The 23,091-nt window shown below is 45.5% G+C and overlaps 1 protein-coding gene across 1 annotated transcript in view; it reads left to right on the forward strand.

Annotated features, from left to right (window-relative positions):
* The window catches only part of LOC144122935 (RYamide receptor-like), a 94,535-nt gene that overhangs the window by 37,717 nt on the left and 33,727 nt on the right, over positions 1-23,091 (forward strand). The window contains exons 5-6 of the mRNA XM_077655892.1: positions 18,018-18,239; positions 20,853-21,043. Of these exons, the coding sequence (XP_077512018.1) occupies positions 18,018-18,239; positions 20,853-21,029 (399 nt within the window). The 3' untranslated portion in view covers positions 21,030-21,043. The remainder of the gene's footprint in view (positions 1-18,017; positions 18,240-20,852; positions 21,044-23,091) is intronic.

The raw sequence follows: 23,091 nt of genomic DNA on the forward strand, positions 1-23,091 counted from the left end.
TGGATAGGAAAACCGTACATGCTTTCGTGCTTGCTTTTAATGCCTACTAGGGTGAAAGCTTCGTTAATTGCCCGTCGGGACACCACATTTATATACAACAGGGCACCAAAGTCCCTGAATTGCGAATATGGCTCAAATTTGGAGTGTTCGAATGGAATGTTGAAGGACAGTTAAAATATATATGCGTCCAATCCACAGACTGCAAGGCGGTTTTTTGTCACTCTTAATATTACCATAAAATAAGACGTCGTTCAATTTGGGATTGAAAAAACAAAACACTAAACAAAAATTTAACATGAGCGGGGGTTCCTCCTCAGACCGAAGGCCTTATTTAAACCCCGCTAATGAAGAGCGGTTTGCACAGACGAAGACAAGTCCGCTTGTCGAAACGTTGGTTAAGCACCTTGAGGCTCCTCCCTCCCTTGTTCACTTTGTGTTGGCGAGATATGTACACTATATGTATAAATAGCCCTAAATGTCTTACTGAGCATTAAAAAAGCACAGAGGAAATGTTCATTTGGCTGTAGCAATCACCATCGACCGCTCCGCTGTAATAATCAACGCATGTCCAAGGACCGCAATTTTTATTTGAGCTTTCACTAAATTCAGAGCATTAAACAAGCAAGTGCGTGCACTTGGAATTCTTTTCAACATATCCAGCATGTTCATCGGGACATCGCAAATTTGTCCTATGTTACCGCTTCTTTCTTTACCGTTTGCTTTCTGTTTTCAGAGCAGAAAAACATCTTAGCCGTGCACAGTCTTGGCGTGTTCACTTCCTATTAAATTAAGACTATTGTACGCAAGTGATGCAGGCACTGGCATTCTTATTTTTAATTCGTTTCGCGATCTTCAACCTTCCTAGTGTCCCATCTGACCGGTACGCGTTTAATGCATTTCATCCATGTATTCATATATTGCCACTTGTAATATATGTTATGGCCTTGCCGTAATTATTTCATGCCTGCTTTTATGCAGCCAGGTAAGTTTACATCAGCTCAGCTTTTACCTAACGGTTAGGAGAGTAGTTGAGGGGAAGTATTGGGCGAAATTTAGTAAAAATTAAGGAGCGGCATCTCGGCTGGAAGGGGCGTTCGCACCGTCATTCTACCGGTTGCACCAATAGCGCGCAGCGTTTCTTCGTTAGAAAAAGTGCGGCGGCGACTGTTTCCACAAATGGGGAGGGGCGCGGCTACAAACGTGCAACTAGCGGCTCCTAGTTCGTCTCTTGGGGCCCGCGGCATTACTCGCGGCCGTTGTTCATCGTCCAGTGCCGTCCAGTTTCGTCATGCGTAATGAAAGCTGAGGGAAAAGCGTTCTGCAGTGATAAACGAGCGTGTTGTGCACTCGACATAATTGTGATGGATACGCGTGCTGCAGTGTCCCCTTTACTCTTCCTCTCCGCTGCTTATCCTTTCTGTCTCTTGGGACCCCGGCGGCTTGCACCCGCTGCCGTCGAGTTGCAGGAGATTCGTTTTAATGCCGGGCTACGCAGAGTGAAAGCTCACGCTGTATCTTGCCGCTAGGCGCCGGAGCTTGAGAAGCTTACCGCTTTAATGCGTCGTACTTTCGAGCTTCGCCTGGCCGGCTGGAAGGGGTGCTATCTTCGCGGCATTCTCTTCTGATCTGCGGGGGGGGGGGGGGGGGGGGGGGGGGAGCTTGCAGCACAGCCCTGCAATGAAGAGATAACAAAGGGCTGTCTTGACGTTAATACGCTGGGCTGCGACCCTTATTGCTCCCAAAGAAGATTTAAAAAATCGTCCGGAGCCTCAGCCGTTTGCTGCTGGCTCCTCCTCTGCAAGGACTGCGAAAGTATAAATATCAAGACAAAGTGCTGAGTTTTGAATGCGCTACCGCAAATAGGGAGATAAACAATGTAGAAGGGCGCAGGCATCTATCCATAAAATCTAATTTTTCGCAGCTAGGAGCTGTTTATGTAAAGCTTATCTTTCTGGTAGGGTGGATAATCATTCTAGCAATTTCTACCTTGTATATAAGATAAGCAGACCTCGAAAGCACATGCAGTTGAACTTTTTTTTAAATATATGCCACTGGAGCAGAAAAAAAGGACAAGCTGCAGAGTGAACACTGTCCCTAACAGGCTATCAATCTTGAACAAAATGTTCATCTCTGTTCAGTGTAATTATGCATAATGCGCTGTGATGACGCGGTTATGCGACTGAAGTCGTCACTTCAAATATTGCACTATGCTACTCAGTTTCGTTCCTCAAATCCGGAGCTCGAATATACTTGCTATAGCCTAGTGCCCCACCTGTGGAGACGGAACTTCAGGGCGCCCAATGCCCTACTTGCGCTTCGTTTGTGGGATGAATGTTTGATTGCCAAAGCAACAGTACTGGCTCTGAAGCACGCCGCTGTTGATAGGGGTTTCGTTATTTGACCGCCTAACTTTCCATAAGCGGCACCGGAATATTTGCATGCGGCCGTTTTCGCATCCCGTTTTCACTGGAAGGCGATCGGCACCGCCGCGGTCGTACCCGCGGACTAACAGTAGCGCCGTAGGTAGAGCGGAACCGTGGCGTATCTTCTTGAGCTTCGCAACTGAGGGACGATTTGAAAATAAGATACAACTGGAAGCAGCTCTGAAACCAGGCAAGTGTTTTTTACTTGAGACTGACGCACTCATGTATCTTCGTAGCAGCTGGCAGCCGATGCTTTTCACGAAAGTCAACATATTTCAGAGTTTGACGATGACCCGCCTAGAGAGGGAAATTCACATATATGTGAGTGTCCCTCGCCAAACTGGGTTCCTTCAAAATTTGCAATAAATTTAGCTGCCACGCTGTGTATTGCATGGTTAAGGCGCAATTATAGACTTGATGAACATTGTTGTTTATATTAGATGTGTGCCTTAAAGCGCAGGTTGAGAAATGGGGACGGCAATATAGGAGGAAGTCATAAGCAGTAGTGGCGAATGGTTTCGCACAGACATGCACAACGGTTGCCAGTGTAGCACTTGTCCATGATCCACTTTTGGTAGTCGCATTCGTGGTTCCACCATAGGCATACCGACCTGCACAAGCGTATTCGCAATGAAGCCGCCGTTTGGCACGTCCACAACAAGTGTCGCACATCACTCATAGGTCCTTAGAAGTGCGACAGTGAGGGCACTTGTCTGTGACAGGCAGATTTGCCACGCCACCGAAGAGGTACGGAATGGGCAAGAGCCGCCCCTGCCCGAGTCTGGCGCACGGATGCCTCCTTCTCCTGAGGAAGACTACGAGAGAGAGAGAGAGCGAGCACGAAAGAATTTGAGCACGTGTTCCCTGGCGCAAATCTTGGGATGCGGATAACTGGGACCGGAACGGCCCTGGGGAAAGTGGCGGCTCGTGTGCCATAGAATACCCGTGAATGCTATGCGGTTCATGACCTTGGCCGCGAACCCAGTGAATTAGCATGGGACAGGGGTACTTGGCGCAGAACTGATCAATAAATTGTGTAATTTCGAATGTGCCACTGAGAGCCTTAAGCCGTTTAAAGGCCCCTGCGGAATAGGTGTAGAGGTGAACTATACTGGATGTGGGAACGAGCAGAAGGCACTGCAAATCACTTGGCAGTTTAAATCACTTGGCACTGTAAATCACTTGAAGATCCAACGCCTGAGGGGCGCATGTATCCGTGATACATGAATGTAGCAATCATGATGATTATTAATTAACGTACTGAGAGTGCACACAGGAGCATGACGAACGGACTGCAAGCACCGACAATCTTCATTTCGTGATGTACCAAATAAAGATTCATTAACAGATTTACCTCACGCCCAGTCCGACACAGTTGCTTTCTTTCTGGAAGTGAATGAATAAAGCGGTGTGACAGTCACTTTTTTCGGAAACTAAAGAGGAAGTGGTTTTGGTACAGATTTATACTGACGGCACGACCAATCGTACCGTGCTAGATGTGTGACTAAAGGAAGTAGTAATTAGTTCAGGTAAACATATTTTGAACAGTGCACCTCTTCACTTTTTTGCAGTTTCGGTGCCCACCCTTTCGTGATAGCTAATCATTTTTAGGATGACAATTTGTTAGCCTGGGGCAGCCCTTACTGCTTTGAAAGCATGAGACTTGTATGCGTTAGGCTGCTGTTTTGTTGGCGGACCGCACTTTCTGCAGGCTTTACAGCTGCGATAATTAAGGCTGCCATTTGGGCGAGTTGGTACTGATTCATAGCTTAAGCAGCGCTGATACCGGACAAGAAAAAGAGCACGCTGTATAATACCTTGTATTGTGTTCCGTGGAGGGGATTCTCGCAGTGGCCCCATACGTTCACGGATTGGGGCCAAGAAATTCATTCCGCGCAGTACTCTATGTTAAAATTACTTCAATCTCTCACTCTCTCTCACACACATTCACACACACACGCTACAAAATGGAGTTCCGAGACTGTATAGTCGGCATATATCGGCGTAAAATTAGGACATAAACAACTGAGCGCTAACAAATCTCGCGGCTGGCTCGAATGTGTGTGCTTTTCTTGTGCAATGATTTAAATATTGGAACGAAACGAAAGCCATATTGCATACTGCTTAATTAATCTAACTAATGGAATGATTTGGCTTTGCTCAGAATGACATGATATTTCGCTTACATCAGGAAACTGTGAGTAACGCCGCACCTTTAAGGCGCCTTCACGCTACACCAAATTTCCGGCAAGCGAAGCGGATCCGGCCAGATTCGGCAGCTTTTTAGGCTGCCAAAGGCGGAAAGCGGTCCGTTCGGTCCGGGAGCGATTCCCGCCGCCGGAAAAATTTCCCGGCGACAAGCACGTCGGCGCCCTTCGATGCAGGACTCCTCGCCTCGCACTTGCATTCGTCGTTGTTGCTGCCTTTTTCAGCGCGTTCACTGGCCATATTTGCGACACCAGTGCATCCTTCTTCGCACGTCGCCTATAAGTACGTCACGTATAAGTGATAAATTGGCTTTTTTTTTATTTAGAGTCACGGTTCTGCAGCTACTAGGCTTAAGAGGAACGCCGGTTTTGTTGACAGTACTGGTTCCCGTCCTGACAAGCAGATGGCGCCACTAGACTGGCCCTTTCGCTGTGTCTGTCTGCATGCGCTGAACTAAAAATGGGAATGTGCCTGCGTTTAGCGTACGTAAGCATGCATACCGTTACGGTACGCAGACAGCATCCATTTATGCTCTTTTCTAACCATATCTGTGTACGCCGCGAGCGGTAACGTGATGGCCGGGAAGTGCGTGGAAAAGCGAGAAAGAGCAGCGGCGCTGCGGTTCCGCCTTGCCCAGGCGTCAACAGGTGAAAACAGGTCCTAGCTTTTCCGGCGAAGAGAATCCGCTTCGCTCGCGGAAAATTTGGTGTAGTATGAATGCGCCTTTAATCAAAGCAGTTGTTCCACCTTTTGAACTCCGCACCGTGAAAAAATGCTTCAGAGACTAAAATTCTTATTTAAAATTCACATATTCTTTCTAAAATAACCGTGAAAAAATTTAGCCACATTTAAAATGAGTATGCATGTTTTTTCTACATTCAATTTTTTAGAACATTACTGTTTTCCATACAGAATGCTGATTACGTCTTAAATAGCTTTTATGATTTGTGCAGGGCGAATATCTTCTTGCTGTCCAAAGACAACCTTATACTTGCCTGAAATGTCTTCGCCAGTTACAGAGAGCAAATTACAGAGAAAACGCTATGCTTGAATAGTGCAAGCTGTATCACATTCAACGCTTCAGAAGCTGTGGTAGGCAGGGAAGCTTTTGTTTAGCATTGTATTTATAGCGTAGCTATGATAAGCAGGTCCCACCACAACCCATGCGTGGTTCTTTTCCGAGATCACCTGAAAACCCTTTGCACGTGCCTCGCGCTGCCTTCGTCGAGCTGGGGTGCGCGCTAGGGGGATAGGGGTTACGGGGGTGAATGCACGACTACAACCTGCATGCACCGCGCCTCCCACTTCGTGCAATCTTTTTCGTCGTCGGTTGGGATGCGCAGTCGTGAGGAGCCCCAAACGCTTGGAAACGCCTACAAGATTGCGCGCGTAGCCAGGAGGTGCGAGCCCGAAGGCATGCGGCGGATGCAACAATCGTAGCATGCGCCTGGGACGCTGCCCATGAACGCGCTGCCCGATAACATCTACAAATTTGTGCGAGAATATTTTATAAACAGAACGAGACTGTGTTTACGCCAGCCGGCGAAGGCGTCAGACTCTGAGCACTCAGACAGGAGTGTCGCCTGTCTTTGAATTGTGCTACTGCAAACGCCAATGTTCCAAAAAAAGGAATATTTGCATTAATCTCACTGCGAGCGAAAGACACAAAGGCTGCAGTTGTTTATTTTTCTTTCACCTAATCACGAAGCATTTCTCAATAATTTTCTTCTCCTTTGTTCATTTCAAACCCTTTTCTCCTGGGGAAGGGCTACAGAAACTACTTGACCGTGACAAAGACCAAATAAGATCCGTTTACCAGTACTATGTTCTAGTGTTTAAATGATGATGGTGATAGATTTCTATGGCGCAAGGGCATCTGGGGTCAAAGAAGTTCATGACACAAGGTTGTTTCTTCTACAGAAGTGTGGTCTAAGACCTATTTCCCAAGCGTTTCACGCTAAAGAACCGAGCACCAGGCAGGTGAAAGCTTGTACCCGTTGTATCACCGTTGGATAACCGGCGGCACTAGGGATCGAACCCCGCACCTCCCGCATGCGAGGCGGATGCTCAAACGACTGCGTCAGCGCTGTGTTCGTTTAAATAAGTCGATAATAAATATTAGACCTGCTATGTTGCGCACGATGAGCTTACAGTATAAGAAACAAACATTTCGAAGAGGGGCGCATTTTGGAGGGAAATAAAAAACTGAGCTTAATGTGTGCCAGTTTTGGAACATTGGGAACTATAGGCTAATAGAAAAGCAAAAGGAATAGTAAATGAAAGCATTGGCCTGTGAATGACAATAATACCTGTCTTGTGGAAGTGCACGAAGATACTGCGTTAATTGCAGTAGAGGAATAAATTTTTGCTAAATATAAGGATAATACACCATACGTTTACCTCGTGTAAGTTTTCGTTCGTACAAAAGCGTGCACACGTCAAGTGTTGCACGTCGCCAAAAGTGAACATTCGAGCAGCAATTTTCGCCCACTACAGAGCTTAATTCCGAAAGGTATAATTTGTCGCCGATTGCGGCATACATTTTTTAACAATATAAAGGGAGCGGTAACTAAATCTTTCCAATGTTAACCGACGCAAAAATTCTGCAAACTTGAGGTCTCTTTTCTTCTTTCTTGGGGCAACACTCGCCTTCTTCACGATCCATCGGTAGTCTGAAGAATGTGTTTTGTTGCGAAAGCTCTGTAGCGTCCGCACCTTGTTACTTGGTATATATATGAAGCGCTACGCCAGCTGGTGCCTCTAATAATTCGCACATCGAATTACACCTGCCGCACAGGGACTGAACAAAGCGATTCGATGCCATGAAAGCGTAATCTGAATGGCCAGTATGTTTCCAGAAAAAAAATGGCTATATAGGGGCAAAACAACTTGAAGAGCACTGCAGTCTGCTGTATTGGAGAAATGCGAAAGCATTTGTGTTTGAACGCTAGGAACGTTTTTGGCAAATCATCGTTGTCTAACATCAGTACACATCCTCTACACACCTTACCGTCGTACAGGCCACAACGCGTTCACTTCGTGCCCCTCTAAGCCGCTTGAAACAACCACTCTTCGTGGCGTATAAGGACACATTTTGTGGACACATCTTGCGGACATATTTTGCGCACAACTTCCGGTGATGGTGTTTCCTTCGCAAAAGGCATGTAATGCTTTCGCATTTACAAAGGCATACAAACATAAACAAGACACAGAGATGAACGCCTTGCCTCGAACCCAGCGGGTGCAAATATTGTGTTCGTTCTTGCGCGATGCAGTGACCGGGTACCCTTTGGAGCGCTGTTGTTGAAATTTACGCATTACGTTTAGCTTTGTTTAATGATAATGCGCATTTTAATCCGATTCACCGTGGCGAATTACTCGTTGTAGACTAGATGTGGGACCTCACATCGATCACGACATTTCAGTACAACGCCCCCTGCATTGGATAACATTGCCAGCCATGCAGTCCTTCACTCTTCTCTGATGAGGGCCCTCTTCTCTCGCAACCGCAGCCTCGTGGTTTCATATCTCCGTCAGTTTCGTCGCCATCGAGTGGGTGGCTCCGGCGGGAGTTCAAGCCAGTGCCTTTTGTGGCTATATGTGCCCTGATTGATAGAAGCCTAAAAGTTAGAATAGTCTAACAGCGATAAATATCCTGCCTCAGCGCATTTTGTCCCAAAGGAAATGATTGAGTGGCGCAAAGGGTTGTTCAGTGGCGTAGAATTTTTCGCATTCGTAAGCTTTCTGTGTTTTTCGTGCTTTTTGTTTTTCAGAAAACGTTGAATTTGGCTGCGTTCCCACATTCAGAAGGCTCGGGCCGCCCTCTTCGGTCTTGTTTCCTGCCCACCCGTGAAATAAATTCTCTGTCGGAATCGATCGCTACAATGCACTTGCTTCCAACGAGCGCAAACTTAGAAGACAAAAAGCCAAAATGAGGCAGACAGAATAGAACGTTTCACTCGAGCCGGGATTCTACTCTCTCTGAAGACCCACGTACTGACACCGGTATTTTGTTAGAGACGCTATGTGTGTGCAATGACAGCTCTGTTTGCAGTTGTAGCGACTGAAAGCCTGTGCACGTGTCATCATTGCATAGGAATACGCAAGCGTAAGGCCGGAAAGAGAAATAATTTACACGTTATGACTTTTTGGTAGCTGAAAACGGCTTGGAGTCTCTTTTTTTTCGTACAAAATCGAGATACGAAATTTCGGGTTTACTTTGTCTTGATTTACCGGTTGAGAGCCAATGGCGCTGTGTACGGGGACGCGCACTCGGTGCCTAATTTTTGAGGATCAAGACCTCCGCAAAAGAACCAACAGCCCTTTTTCGGCTTGGTCACCTGATTGAAAAGTGAAGGGCACTGCTATGTGCTCAAACCAGAGCGTCGGGTGCAGGAGTGAATGCCGAGCTTCAGAGCTGACAGTGAGAACATTAACTTGCCTCACTACTGGAAGGGCCTGGAAAATGTGACACCTCCGCGACAGACGTTCCTCTGACAGCATTTGGTCCTACTGCTGCTTTCCACATTTTAAAGCATTACGGGCGCTTTCAGGAGTCCCACTTGACCGCACATTTCGAGCTAAAATTCAAAGCCGCAATGTTCATATGGTAGTCACGCATCCTCGGAGTGCATACAGCAAATGTGCAAGCTAAGTTTAGCCAATGTTCGAAAAAAAGCTGAGCGTTATAGCAGGAGTCATTTGAACCACGTGGCTGACCACTGTATGCAGTAACTCTGAGTATTTTATAATTTGTGCCGTGGTGGCTGAGTGGTTATGGCGCTCCGCTGCTGACCCGAAAGACGCAGGTTCGAACCTGGCCATGGTGGTCGAATTTTGATGGAGGCGAAACTATTGACCCGTGTACGGTGCGATGTCAGCGCACGTTACAGAACCAGAGGTGGTCGAAGTTTCCGAAGCCCCTTCACTACGGTGTGCCTCATAGTCTGAGCTGCTTTGGGACGTTAAACCCCTCAAAACCACTATTTCTTTATTTTGTTGAATCCAGTTAATAATTAAGTCCAAAAACTTACTTTTCGCCCCTAGCATTTCCAGCGAAAATTCCACTGCTGAATTGTAGAGCGTTCAAAAAATGCCAGCCGCCACGGTGGCAGAGTGGTTATGGCGCTAGGCTGCTGGCCCGAAAGGCGCGGGTTCGATCCCGGCCGCGGTGGTCGAATTTCGATGGAGGTGAAATTCTAGAGGCCCGTGTACTGTGCGATATCAGTGCACGTTAAAGAACCCCAGGTGGTCGAAATTTCCGAAGCCCTTCACTTCGGCGTCTCTCATAGCCTGAGTCGCTTTGGGACGTTAAACCCCCCTAAACCAAACCAAAAAATGCCTAATTCATGAGTTTTTACTTTTATGTTGGTTATAGACTAGTTTCTTTCTGTGTTGAAAAGAAAGCCTGAAAATATGCAAAAAAAAATGTCACGTGAGCGAGGCGCTGGCGCTCCGTGACAGCGGTAGCTTTCAAACGTGGAATTTGTGAACGTTGCCGGGTTAGATGATGCCGCTACTGTTGCGGGGCGAAAATTTTGAAACGGGTTCAGTCAGCAAAACTGAAAGTAGCATCTTTGACGTGGCCGCGTTCAGGGCGGATAACAGCGGGCGCGCTGACTCCCGGCAGCGATACACAGGTCGAAACACTGAGCAATGTTACTAGTCACCGGAGGGCGTTTCGCGTCTGGCGTCTCGAAACTGGAGCCTTTATGTTACAACAGATTGTTTCGCTAATGAAATTCAGTGTTTTCTTCGGCCCGGAAGATGAAACTCCCAACCGACAAGTTAGAACATTGTTTAGTGCCTCGGCCTGCATATCCCTATCGCGAACAAGAGTGCCAGCTCTTTTCTGGACTCAGTTGGCAGGTCACAGGTGTTAATTTTAGTTTTGCCACCAGAGCCCACGTCATTGCTTTTGCCCTGTCACATTCGCAGCACCATCCAGCGCAGTTATGTTCAAGAGTTCCACGTTTGAGAGCCCTGCTGTTGCGGCACGCAAGCGCATTCTCACGTGGTTTTCTTTCATTTTGCGTGGCCTTTGTTGTCAAAGAAGAAAAACTTATTCATGTATCTAAATAAACACTGAACAATTAGAGGTTTTTAGAACGCCCAAGAATTTAGCACTGGAATTTTCGTCCGAACGCAGTAGTTGAAAAGTAAATTTTTACAATTTACCTAATTACTCAACTGAACAAATAACCTCTTCACTGGAGTGATTGTTTCGGTGAAGCGGTGGTCTTGGTTTGGAACCCAAGACCAGGACGAATTTTTTTCTAACTGCGAAGTTTTTGTGGAAACTGTATAGCTTTCCTTTTAGCGTTTGAGTGATGACAGTGAGTAATTTCTCGCTTATTACAAATCTGCCCCATCTTGGTGGATTCCACTGAAACATTTGACTAAAATATCAAATACTCTGACTTACAATATACAGTGGTGCACAAATAAGTTGAAGGTGCATTCCCCTATTGTGCTTCGGTATATTTAAACCGTGGTTAAATTTAACTGGGAGATAAGCTCTGTTTTGCGTAAAACATAGTGGTACGCATCCCTCGAAAGCGATATTTAGTATACCTACTTTTACATTGTCTGCGCTGAAAGGACTTTTAAGCAGAGCTAACGAACTTTTCAAGACCTACGATTTTGAGAAATATCTGTCTCGCTGTTGAACGCAATCTCACCGTATCAGAATTGAACGCAGTCTCACCAGCATGTAGTTCAGACTGTCTCATACTATTTACGAGGCAAGGTTTTCGTGTTTTCGGGCATCGCTGGATTAATATACTATAATAACGCAATTAAATCACTAGCTGTAAATTTGTCCGTTATACGAAAAGGAAGAGTTTTTAGCGTTCTTGGCGCAAAAAAAATAGACAGATGAAAAACGACAGCTATCTCATCAGAAAGGTGGCTGGTATGAACGAAAAAGAAAATAAGATACGAACAATGACCCTGGTTTAGTAACGGTTAATGAATTTAAATTACGCAAATGGACTTGTCAGTTGTTTAATTATATCCTACAGAGGACGTTAACCAACAGCTAACGAATTCATTAAGCCCTTTTGGTTGTTGTTATAAAGGAGCTACTGGAAGGTTAATGAGGATTCTTAAAGATTGGAATGCCTGAGCCACATCTGATATCTACGCGATTGCATGACTGAGCCACAACGGCTGAAAGCGTTCATAAAGAATCAGACTCCAATGAAAGTAAGGCTTGTTAGCTTAGAGGGGAAGCCTAAACTATAATCTCTGATCGCAGCGTCATCTGGCCAGTGTCCAGCGCTTATCGCGTGGCTCATGGAATTCTTGGTAACCACGTGGGTGCAGTGTGTCTAATGCAACCACATATATTTGTTTCTCTCAAGGCAGGAAGGTAAACCAACCACAAGCGCCGCAGTAACTCGAGAAAAAATTCGGGAGGAAAGTCAATTGCGCTCGCATTTTTAGGTGCATGCGGATCGCGTGATTTCTGCGCAAGAATGGGAGTATACTCTACAGGAAGTTCATTCCCTCCCTGAGTGCACGAGATGATGCCGCTCTTATTGATGGCGCTGGAATAATTGGGCACCTGTGTGCATCGGCCTTCTTCGGTATGTTGCGGGAACGTGTCATAGTTAAGCAGCAGAATAAATACAGCACATGTAACATTTAAAATCATCCCCAGTAGTCCAATATATGGCTCCTAATGGGCAGCTACACCTGACAAAGCCGCATTAAATTTCATTCTTTGAATTGCAGTAAATTAATCACTTTTTGGCAGTTTCAATATAATTGATTAAATTTTGGTGTAGTAAATCGGTAATTTAATGCATTAAGTGGAGCCAATAATTTTGCAGAAAAAGTAATCAGTGACTTTCGAAATTATTTTCGTTGGAAAAGTACCAGTGCGACTTCGTATGCTGGGAGTTTTGGACTCTCGTTTTCCTGGTCAGACTCCTTGAATAGGAGAACAAAGCGCGGCGAGAGTACGAAGGGCAGCATGTGCGAAGGCGAAAGCTCCACTCTGGGAGCTTTCGCCTTCTGGCCTTCATACACACGCACACACACCTGAGCGCCGGCAGCTTCGAGACAAGCGGCGTTGTACTAACGAACAAAAGCACTGTGAAAGCGCGGGAACGCCGCCTTGCTGCCGAGTCTAACGAAACGAAATCTGTGTGCATTCCAGCACTGCACAGTCTCACATAAAACGATGCATGTGTAGGAGGCCTTGTGTAAGTTATCGGCAGCTCTAGCCGGCCTTGTGCCCCACCTTTCGCCTCGTTATGTTGGAGGAGGGCGAGGGGAGATGGGGGGGGGGGGGGGGCTCAAATATCGACTGGCGGGAACTTGTTACACAGGTCCCTAGGGCGCCTAAGATGCAGAGGTGGGCTCTGTCGGGTCTAGAGAACAAATGCACTGACAGTAGTTTCTACGGGGCCGCAGGCCTGTTATGTGCAAGCCGAAAAAATTATTGATTTACCTATTTATTTATTTCATTCTGAAATGTCCCTTGGACAGGGGTTTTACATGAGGGGTGGGCGGCTTCGCAGACGATTTCAAGGGTGGATGGCTTCACAAAAGAAAATTTGCAATGGCAGTCCTGAAGTTCGTCGCACTGGAGTGCTGAACCGCTTCTTCAGGCAGATCATTCCAGTCTTTCGCTGTTTGTGGAAAAAACGAGTGAAGGTGCGATGATGTGCGCGCGTGCGGCGGGTATGCAGATTTAGAATGACTGGTCCGGGATGAATGGCGGTGAGCGGGAGATATAAAGCTGTTATCAATTGGATAATGATAGAACTTATGATAGAGAACGAGCCTGGCTATTTTGCGTCGAGTTTCTAGATTGCGAAGATTTCCTTTCAATTTTAGATCGGTGGCACTAGTATACGAAGAATAGTCATTAAAAATAAATCGAGCTGCCCAGTTATGATAGAATCAATGGAAATGAAAGATTAGCCTGATGAGGGTCCCAAACTGAGCTTGCATATTCTAGCTAGGGCCTGAGAAGGGTATTCTGAGCAAGCGTTTTTACTGAAGGGGAGCAGAATTTAAGATTTTGCCTTAGAAAGCCGAGAGGGTGGTTAACCTCGTTAGATATTTTCGCTATGTGAGAGGACCATGAAAGATTCTGTGTTAAAATAAGACCTAGATATTTATAAGATTTAACAGAGGATATTGCTGTGCTACCAGAAAAAATACGTGGGCACTACGTGAGAACGGCGGCGGTGAAAAGTAATTAGTGACATTCTGCGGACATTTAAAAACATTAACAAAGTTTTACACCATATTTTTACTGTTTTTAAGTCGCGTTGAAGTATGTGGGCATCTGAACAATCGTTAATCGGTCGGCATATAACACAATCATCAGAAAACAGACGAATGTTAGAAGATATATCGTTAGGGAGGTCATTGATGTAGATTAAGAAGAGCTGTGGGCCAAGAACGAAACCCTGAGGCACACCAGAAATCACAGCAGACAGCGGAGAGGAATGGTTATTTGCGAAAACGAACTGATGACGGCCGATTAAAAAACTATTTAACCAGTTATAGACTAGGGTATGAAGTTTGAGGCGTGAAACTTTCAAGAAAAGTCGATTATGAGGAACCTTGTCAAAAGCTTTTTCGAAGTCTAAAAACAGTGAATCTACAGGTATGTTGAAGTCTAGGTGGGAGCTGAATAATGCAAGTTATGTATCGCAAGATAAATTCTTAAGGAATCCATGCTGACTGGAATGAAAAAAGTTTTTACAATTAAGAACATTCATGACTTGGCTAAAAATGATATGCTCCATCAACTTAAACCAAACGCTAGTAATGAAAATTGGTCGGTAGTCAAGGCATGATGATGATGATCCTTTTTTAGGAACTGGAATGCCCTTACCTGTTTTCCAATCCAGTGGCGCCACTCCAGACAAAACAGACTGTTGAAAAATGTACGACATGATGACAGTGGTAATTCCTTTGGTGTTTTTGAGTACTTTGGCGTCGATGTCGTCAACTCCAGCAGATGAGGTTAGCTTCAGTGATTCGATTATTTTGAAAATACCGTGAGGTTCAAAAGTGATGTCTGGCATGCCAGTGATGTTGAAGGTTAAAAAACAAGGAAGATTGCCTTTGGGTTCTTTGGTGAAAACTGAACAAAACGCAGAGTTTAGAGTGGTTGCAACTTCGGTATCAGAATAGGAATGTCGTTTTGGTCAAGAAATCTTATGGATTTCTTCTGGAATGGATTTATAACCTTCCAAAATATACAGGGGCTAGTACGCAGCCTATCAGGAAGGGAGGTTGAAAAAAAAGATTGCTTAGCTTTTGTAGCTAGAGACTGGAACATTTTATCAGCGCTGCGGTACTTTTCCCATGCGCAACAAGTGTTACTTTTTTCGGGGATGTGATAGAGTCGTTTCTTTCTATTATTAAGACCCTTTAACGTGTTATTGAACCAGAGTGAAGACGGCCATTCGGTGGAGGTAATTGTGGAAATATGGGCTTCGATTAATTCCTGCATTTTTATTTAAAAATTAGCCAGTTAGCTTCAACTAAATGACTTGAGAACGTATAAAAAAGAAAGTAAACTGAGTTTACTTTTCATTGAAAGCGATGTAATCACCTCTGTCGTAGAGGGTTATTTTCTTCTTCACTTTTTTTGGGTACGCTATACGAGATTGATAAGTAGCGTGAATTACGGCATGATCGCTGACCTCAGGCGAAAAGTTAGCGCAGAAATGTTTTCAGGATGTGGGGTGAAAAAAAGATCGAGAAGACTGGAAGACTGATTATTATGCCTCGTTGGGGTAGAGACAAGCTGTGACAAGCCAAACGTAAGGCACGTGTTAAGAAATTCACTTTCGGTGTGGTTTTTTGAGATTGTTAGTGCTATGTCCGACCACGTTATTGCTGGAAAGTTGAAATCTCCAAACAAAAGGATTGGTGTGCTGAGAAAGAGATGTGCCAGAGTGCAAGATGTCTCGTGGAAAAATGCTACAAAGCTTGTATCGGCGTCTGGGGTCGGTAACATGCCCCTAGTAATAAAGGTGGAAGAGAAATTTTAGTGCAAACAAACAGTATTTCCAACGTAGAGGAGATATTAATTTTAAATCAGTGCAGACTACGGTCAGTTGCTATTAACAACCCTCCACCACGCGTCTCATCGCGATCGCAGCGGTAGATATCAAAGTTAAGTAAAGAAATCTGAAGTTCAGGATTGGCGATGACAGAATTTAACCAGGTTTCAGCTATAATGACAACGTTGCTATCTGTAGTGGAAACAAGGTTAGCAACTGAGTCAAGCTTTGGAAGAATGCTTCTAATGTTAGCATATAAAACGGAATAAGGACATTTTGGTGGTTGCTCTCTAGATTTAACCCTCAGCTATGCAGGACGTTCAACAACTTTCTCTGTAGAATGATCATAAACATAGGTAGTGTGTTCCATGGTCAACCTGTCATGACGAAGTTTATAATATTTACCTTTGGATTTCACAAATTCAACAAGCTTTTTGCGGGCGAGCCGAGTGTTCGGTGAATAGTCCGATGACACACTGAAATTGGTGCCTTTCAATTTATCCGCTTTTGCCAGAATACGCTCTTTAACTTTGAAATGTGCGAATTTAACAATTATTGGTCTTGTCTTATTCACGGCGAAAGAGCCAATCCTGTGTGCACGTTCAATGTCGACAGTGTGTAAATCGGTGTCAAGCGTTGTTTTGCAGAATTCAATCACCAAACCCTCGGCTTCATTCCAAGTTTCTTTTTGGCTATCTGATATGCCATAGAAGAGAAGATTTGACCTACGGACCCTATCCTCGAACGCATCCACTTTTTACGACAGCTGTAAAAGTTTGTATGCACTTTCTTGAGCGACATATTATACTTCATCTAACCTCTCTTTCAATGCGGGAAAAGAGGAACAATCTTGTTCAATTTTTAGAAGCCGGTTCCGAATTTCTTCGAATTCCTTGTCATTTTGTGATAACTTTGCGTGCATTGCTTTCACTTCATTGAGTAATGATAACTTCCCCGATTTCAGTTCTTCGAGTGCAGACAGTAGGTCATCAGTAGTTTCAAAGGAACGAAGATTAAGGCCCGGGTTGTACTCGGCATTGCCCGAGAAAACTAACAAATATAGAGCAACTTCGGCAAAGTGATACGCAATGGATAAACAACAGCGTGGGCTCGGCAACGCTAGGAGCGCCCGGTAGCGCGTACGGGGAGCATATAACAGAAACAGTTCGTTACCTGCGCGGCAAAGAGGTGATGAATGTGGGCGAAGCCCATCGCTGCTGCGTTGCCGAGCCCACTGAAGAGCAGTACAAGCGCGCCGCGCCTTTTATCTTCACGGGCTGATGTTGTTGGCGATCTGACAGCTTGCGAACCAAAAGGCCCGTCCGATGCGCTGATGGGATGCTCCGTAGTGCACAGTACAGGGCAGGAGTGCACGGGCGCGGCCACACTTTCTGCTGGCGAAGCATCCGGCGAGGTTGGAGGCGGGTCCAAGGAACTTGTACGGTGTAGGTACGGTATGTCGGATCCACTTAGGACGTTGGTGTACGAAAAGCAGGCCATAACAAGGGTGATTACCTGCGCGGCAAAGAGGCGATGAATGCGAGTGAAGCCCATCGCTCCTGCGTTGCCGAGCATACTGAGGCAGACCACACGCCGCCTAACCCGGGCGGCAGAGTGTTTGAGCGACATGCGCTTCAACAGATACGGTGTATTTTTGCAAACAATTGAGACGGAATGCGCGCATAATCTCAGGCATGGTACGCCCGCTGAAGTGGAGCGCAGATCATTTTGGAGGCCAGCAGGTGTAGGTAGAATTTACTGCGCTGGAGCGATGTTCGCGAGACAACAAGTTGATGGGCTGGGCCTTTAGGCCAAGAGAGTCGGTAGACGGCACACTTTTGAAGTCCGCGAGAACGGAAGTAACGCTCCTGCGGTTACGCCCGCACAGGCCCGCTCGGGCTGGAGCTACATTGTCGAGATCAGGTGCAGGAGGGAGTCCGGAAGAGCGTTTGGAGCAAACATTACAGACGGTGGATGCGAAGTTATTTTCGGGCTGATACCTCTTTTCATTTGATTTGTAGCTGAGCCACTTGTTTGGCGCTATGAAAATCATCACACAGAAGTTTGTAAAAGCGCTCAGTCTACACAGTGAGTTCTAGTGATGAATTGGACAATGTTAGTACCATTAGAAGCGAAAATAAAAATATAAATTTGCACACTGGATAAGTTGATAACTCCGACACTCATGTCATTTTCCTTTCAGATGCACGAAGAAAAATTACGCCAGCGCTCTGCTTAATGGCTGTCTAGTGTTGAGAAAACCCGCAAGAAGAATTTAGTTTCGATTTAAGTTACACCACCGTTGCATTACCCCGCTGTTCATGCGGCCATCTCTTGCCCTGCGCAGGTGGTGAAGATGTTGGCCACCGTGGTGCTTATGTTCGCCGTATGCTGGCTCCCGATCCACCTGATGAACTTGATACTGTACTTCGACCGCGCCGCCATGCAGCCGGACACGGCCGAACAAGAGTACCTGTACATCGCGGCGTTCTTCTCCTGTCACTGGTTCTCAATGGCCAACAGCTTCGTCAACCCCATCATCTACTGCTTCATGAGCGATAACTTCCGGGTGAGTGCCTATAGTCTCGGTTTCACGTGCTCTGGCTCAAGCGCCGCTCTGATTACGAACATGAGCTAAATAGTTACCACTATTACTCCCGCAGCGAGCTTCGCATAAGTGCCGAGCACGATTTAAGAGGAGCCTTGCGTTCTTTTCAGTTTTTTTCTTTGAAAACGCTACAATTAGTTCCGCTTTGATCCCACTGCTAAGCGTTGGGGCGACATTGACGATAATTGAAAAATGGTGCGAGTTATCAAACACTAAAGAAATAGTTCATGTTCACTGTGCCAAATTGTGAATACTTGCAGCCGTCGCTGCCATAGCCGCTAATTCGCACTCGCGCGTTAATGGCGTATTTGGAGTAGTAAGGATGTACTGCTGGGAGCAAAAGTCTCCAGGTGGAGTGAGAGGCATTCCATGCCGATATCTCTGTTTTCAGCCGGTGCCTAGAGGCCATACTGTGGACTTTTAAGTGACACTCGCGCGTCGTATTCAAGTCGGGTGATTGTTGAAAAGCGTTTAACTTATTCGTAGAGATCGCTCTTCGAGTGCCGTGGAGACTTTCGCCCCAAAAGTGTGTAGAGGGAAGAGGTGCTTATAATCGGAGACCATAACGGTTTTCATTTATTGAAGCTTTTGACATTTCCTTCGGTAAGTCTTTTGAAATATAATAATTGCAAGAAGAGCCCGTCTTCATTGTATTTTAAGCTGTGATGTGTGTGCCATACCACAGCTACGTCACCGGAAAAAAGCGCGAATTGGATGGATGCATTTGCTGGCAGTCTCTGCATGCTTCTCCACGTGACGATGCCTAACTAATGATGAATTAATTTGCGTCCCTCCAGTAGGACACAAAAACACTTTAATGATAACGCTAATGCTACTGTGTTAAAATTAGCAGTATTTCTAGCAAAAACCAAAACTTGTATTTCCCTGCGTTACGCAGCAGCAGTTCGACTTTTGCAGTTAACATATATGTTTATATGGTATTTCTCACGACATTCCGGATTCCCTACAGCTCTTGGTGTGCTTTGTCTCCGTGAAAACCCCTCCTTTTCGGAAAAAAGTATGAAGCTGGCCAGCGGACTTGGATCTACGCCGCGTCGCTTTGATAGACAAGACATGTGGCAAACCAACAGCACTTAGTCCTCATCTTAGAAGCCTAGTCGACGAGAGACTGCATTACCTGTGTAGGTAGCTTAACATATTGCTGCGCATCAAAGAGCACAAGGAAATTTGGGACAAGAGCACAGCGCTCCCCTCAAGTAATATCCCTGTTTGTACTTGAAGACGCGTTTTCGCACAAATACTATCCCTCTTGACGCACAATCTACACCGCAATTTATTCTTCTGTACACTGCGGCGAAACATTGTGAGGCGACCACTGGTGCCTATACATGTCGTAAATGTAAATAAACATGCCATGTGGACTTTCAATGATAAGTGCCGACATTAGACCGTAGAGCTTACGCGAAAACAATTGAAAATTATCATTCTACTTCCTGTCACCTGCAGGTTTCGTCGTAAACGTCGTGAGGAGACCGCATCGTGAGCGCAGACGTGCACGTGCACGCTAGTGCCCGCTTTCAAGCTGTGCCTTATGATTTTAATGAATTCTTCTTTTATTAAAACACAGGTAAAGAACAAATTTTTTCTTAGCAGCGTTGTGTTTCATACTACCTTAAATTCCTTGCTGCTGGTGGCTGAAAGTTTTGCACTGTGAAAATATGCGATGTAGCAAGCTGCCTAGCCGTAGTGGCAAAGCTGTGCGTTTCTTCCCAGCAGAGGTCGCTAGTGAACCTTGGAGTTCAACATTAAGAAGAAATTCTTGTTCGGGCACATCCCGGCTCGCGGTAATTTCCTCACAGGAAAATGTTCTTATTGCAGAATGTTCCCAAATATAAAATTACGACTTGGGTTCCAATTATGGCTTCTATATTATGTCGACGTTACCCTTTGGCTTCCGAATCAAAAATACCCAATCCACGCATGAGCAGTTATTGCTTGACTGAAGGATGTTTCCGCTTTACAAGTCATGAACGTAAAAATTAAACCTAGGTCTCAGCTAAATATCCCTCTTGTGGGGTCTCGACAATATGACGGCTTTTGGCGCAGTTCCAAATGAAAGCGTGGAGGCTAATAAACTAGGAATTTAAATTCTATAAAGTTGCGCTTGTTTTGTCATGTGGTGTAGAATGAGTGACTGAGCTTATCTGTTATCAACAAACATGAAAACAACATAATTTCCTCGCTTTTAGTTGAAGGTCAGCTTAGGCAAGTTGCAACACATCAATTATCTGGTAGTCCTCCTTGAATTCCCGACGTGGCGTTTAAAATTTTTATCGGGTCTGAAAGGTACCTTAGTGTCCTGGACAAGGGTTCACGCAGCGTTTTCGATGTGGGGAAGTAAAGTCGAGGCGCACAATCTTAACATCCGTAAAAGAAAATGGACTATTCTTGACGGTAAACGAGAACTACGTTCGTGAACGTAGTTATCTTTATCTGCTTTGTCAATTATTACAATTATTTTGTAGCAGTTTTATCGCTTCAAATATGCACCTCCTAACGGTGCATCGCGCTCTATAATTGCGGCCGGGTGTCCCCGTTCTTGTCTCTGCGCAGGCGGACGTGATGCAGTTGATATTGAAGCGTAGCTTAACCGGTCTCGACTGGGCGCGCACCACAAAGCGCTGGTCACAACAGCAGCAACAACAGCAGCAGCAGAAGCAGCATAAGGAACTCCGCGCCACTTACTCCATGAACGGCGCACTGCCCGGGGTTGCAACCCCACACCGATGAGTGTGAACACTGAGGTCAGTAAATTCCTGGGCACGTTTTCTTTCCTCACATTTGCTGTAATGTACGCCTGGCCAAATCTTTAACTGGCGTGATTTTTTCATCTCTAATTACACTTTTTACAGGGTTTCTCTCGTCTTAATCGCTGACGTATTCATCCCGTACTTTTATGCTTAGGGTGGCATTTTGGGGCCATTTTTTTTCGTATGATATGCTTAAGTGGAGTACTTGCCTGTATAAATGAATGTTATTAGTAATATTCATTTTCTTCGGCTATGAAGAGCCAAAACAAAAATACGTAGCAATGGTTGCTGTGGCGCAATCACGCTTACTGTGTGCAAACGGCTTGTCTAGCATGACAGGAATGGTAGTTTACCCAGAGGAGGAGGCGAGATGAACCAGAACAATTACTGGGTGTGCCGCTTGTTCTGGCTCCTCGCAGCTGCAGATGATGCAGATTTCTAATAATTCTAATCCAGTAAGGCAAGTACTTTACTCAAGCATTTTATGAAAAGAAATTTGACCACCAAATGCCACACCACGCATGAAATTACTGCATGAATATGCCCGCGTGGTAAGTGAAAGAAACCTTTTACAAGGTGCAATTAAAGATTTAAAAATCACGCCAGATAAGAATTCGCCAGGTGTATGTGGCAGAATTTCAAAAAGACAACAGTGTTGTTTCTGATGCCTACTCGACAGAAAAAATATTACTTGAACAAAACTAATTAGCACAGACCTACTCACAAGGAGCTGAAAGAAAGTTCGCTGCTGCAGTGATTTAAGCGCAGGCTGCCTGAAGTGAGCAAACTGACCACCGTGGCAGTCGTCTGGTGAATTAGTGGTTGATCGAAAGAGTTTGGTCGGGAAAAGTAGCTTGTGTCGCACAAGCCCCACCGGTGGCAGCGCCTGCCGACGCAGGGCAGTGGCACATCGCTTAACCGCGGCACCACTGCGGAAGGAGCGGTGTAAGGACTCCCAGGCATCTATCAATGTGAAGTTGAAAATGAGTATTTCAGCTTTTGTGAATATTAACTCATGAAAACTATTGCGTCATATCCTTAAGCATAAGACTTCCCTACAATTTGTTATTAATTATTGCCGGTATGCGTATTTAGTGATGTATTTAATAAATCTCATGTTCCTGACTCCTTGCAAAAATTAATTAATTGTAATTTTGGTGCCGTAGGGTGACAGTAAGGTAAAGCTTACAGTAAGTTAAAGCGCTTGATGCTCACGCGTCAAATGCTTAACGAATCGCACAGAGCTAATTATTCGGAGGCTCTAATATCCAATGCCAGAACGTAGTCTTTACACTTCCCAATCCTGGTAGTTTTTGATGGAACAGAGTGACCGTGCGAGTATTGAATAGAACGTACATGAGCTGAAGCCGTGCTCATGCGCTGCGGATCGTAAGCGCTAAAGTTTCCCTGGCCGGTAGATGGCGACTGATTTCCTTACAAAAATCTATCGCCACCTACGGCCCAGAGAGCATAAGTTTATGAAGTCGAGAGTTGGACGAAAACTCGTCTGGTCGGGGACGATCATAATAAAACTTAAAAGGAGGACGCCGACCAAAAGTAAAAACAAAAAAACAACAAAATGACGTTTCGGCAAGAACTCGCGCGAAACGAGTACCCAGCTGCTTTTGTGGCATCCGCTGAAAAGCAGTTATCTTGCCCGACATGTGAAACTCCAGTGTTGTCCCCTCTAAAACGTGCCGCTGTTCTCTACACACCTGGAATAAGCGAAGCCTTGGCTCGTATTCTGCGCACATTCCAAGTTCACGTTGCCCATGTCCCCACAAGGAAACTTCGGCATGCGCTGGTTAACGTCAAAGACGTTCTCCCCAAAGAAAAGTACCCTGGCGTTGTTTACAGCGTCCCCTGCTCTGATTGTGACAGCGTCTACATCGGCGAGACTGGTGATTTTAATAGACGCCTAAAAGAACATTGTAATGACGTTAAAAACAAAAAAGTGAACTCTAATGCTATCGCCGAACACTCCGTATCAACTGGCCACAATATTGACTGGGGTGGGGCACACGTGCTGGCAACTGAAAAGA

Source organism: Amblyomma americanum, chromosome 1 (genome assembly GCF_052857255.1).
Source record: "Amblyomma americanum isolate KBUSLIRL-KWMA chromosome 1, ASM5285725v1, whole genome shotgun sequence".
Classification (NCBI taxonomy): Eukaryota; Metazoa; Arthropoda; class Arachnida; order Ixodida; family Ixodidae; genus Amblyomma; species Amblyomma americanum.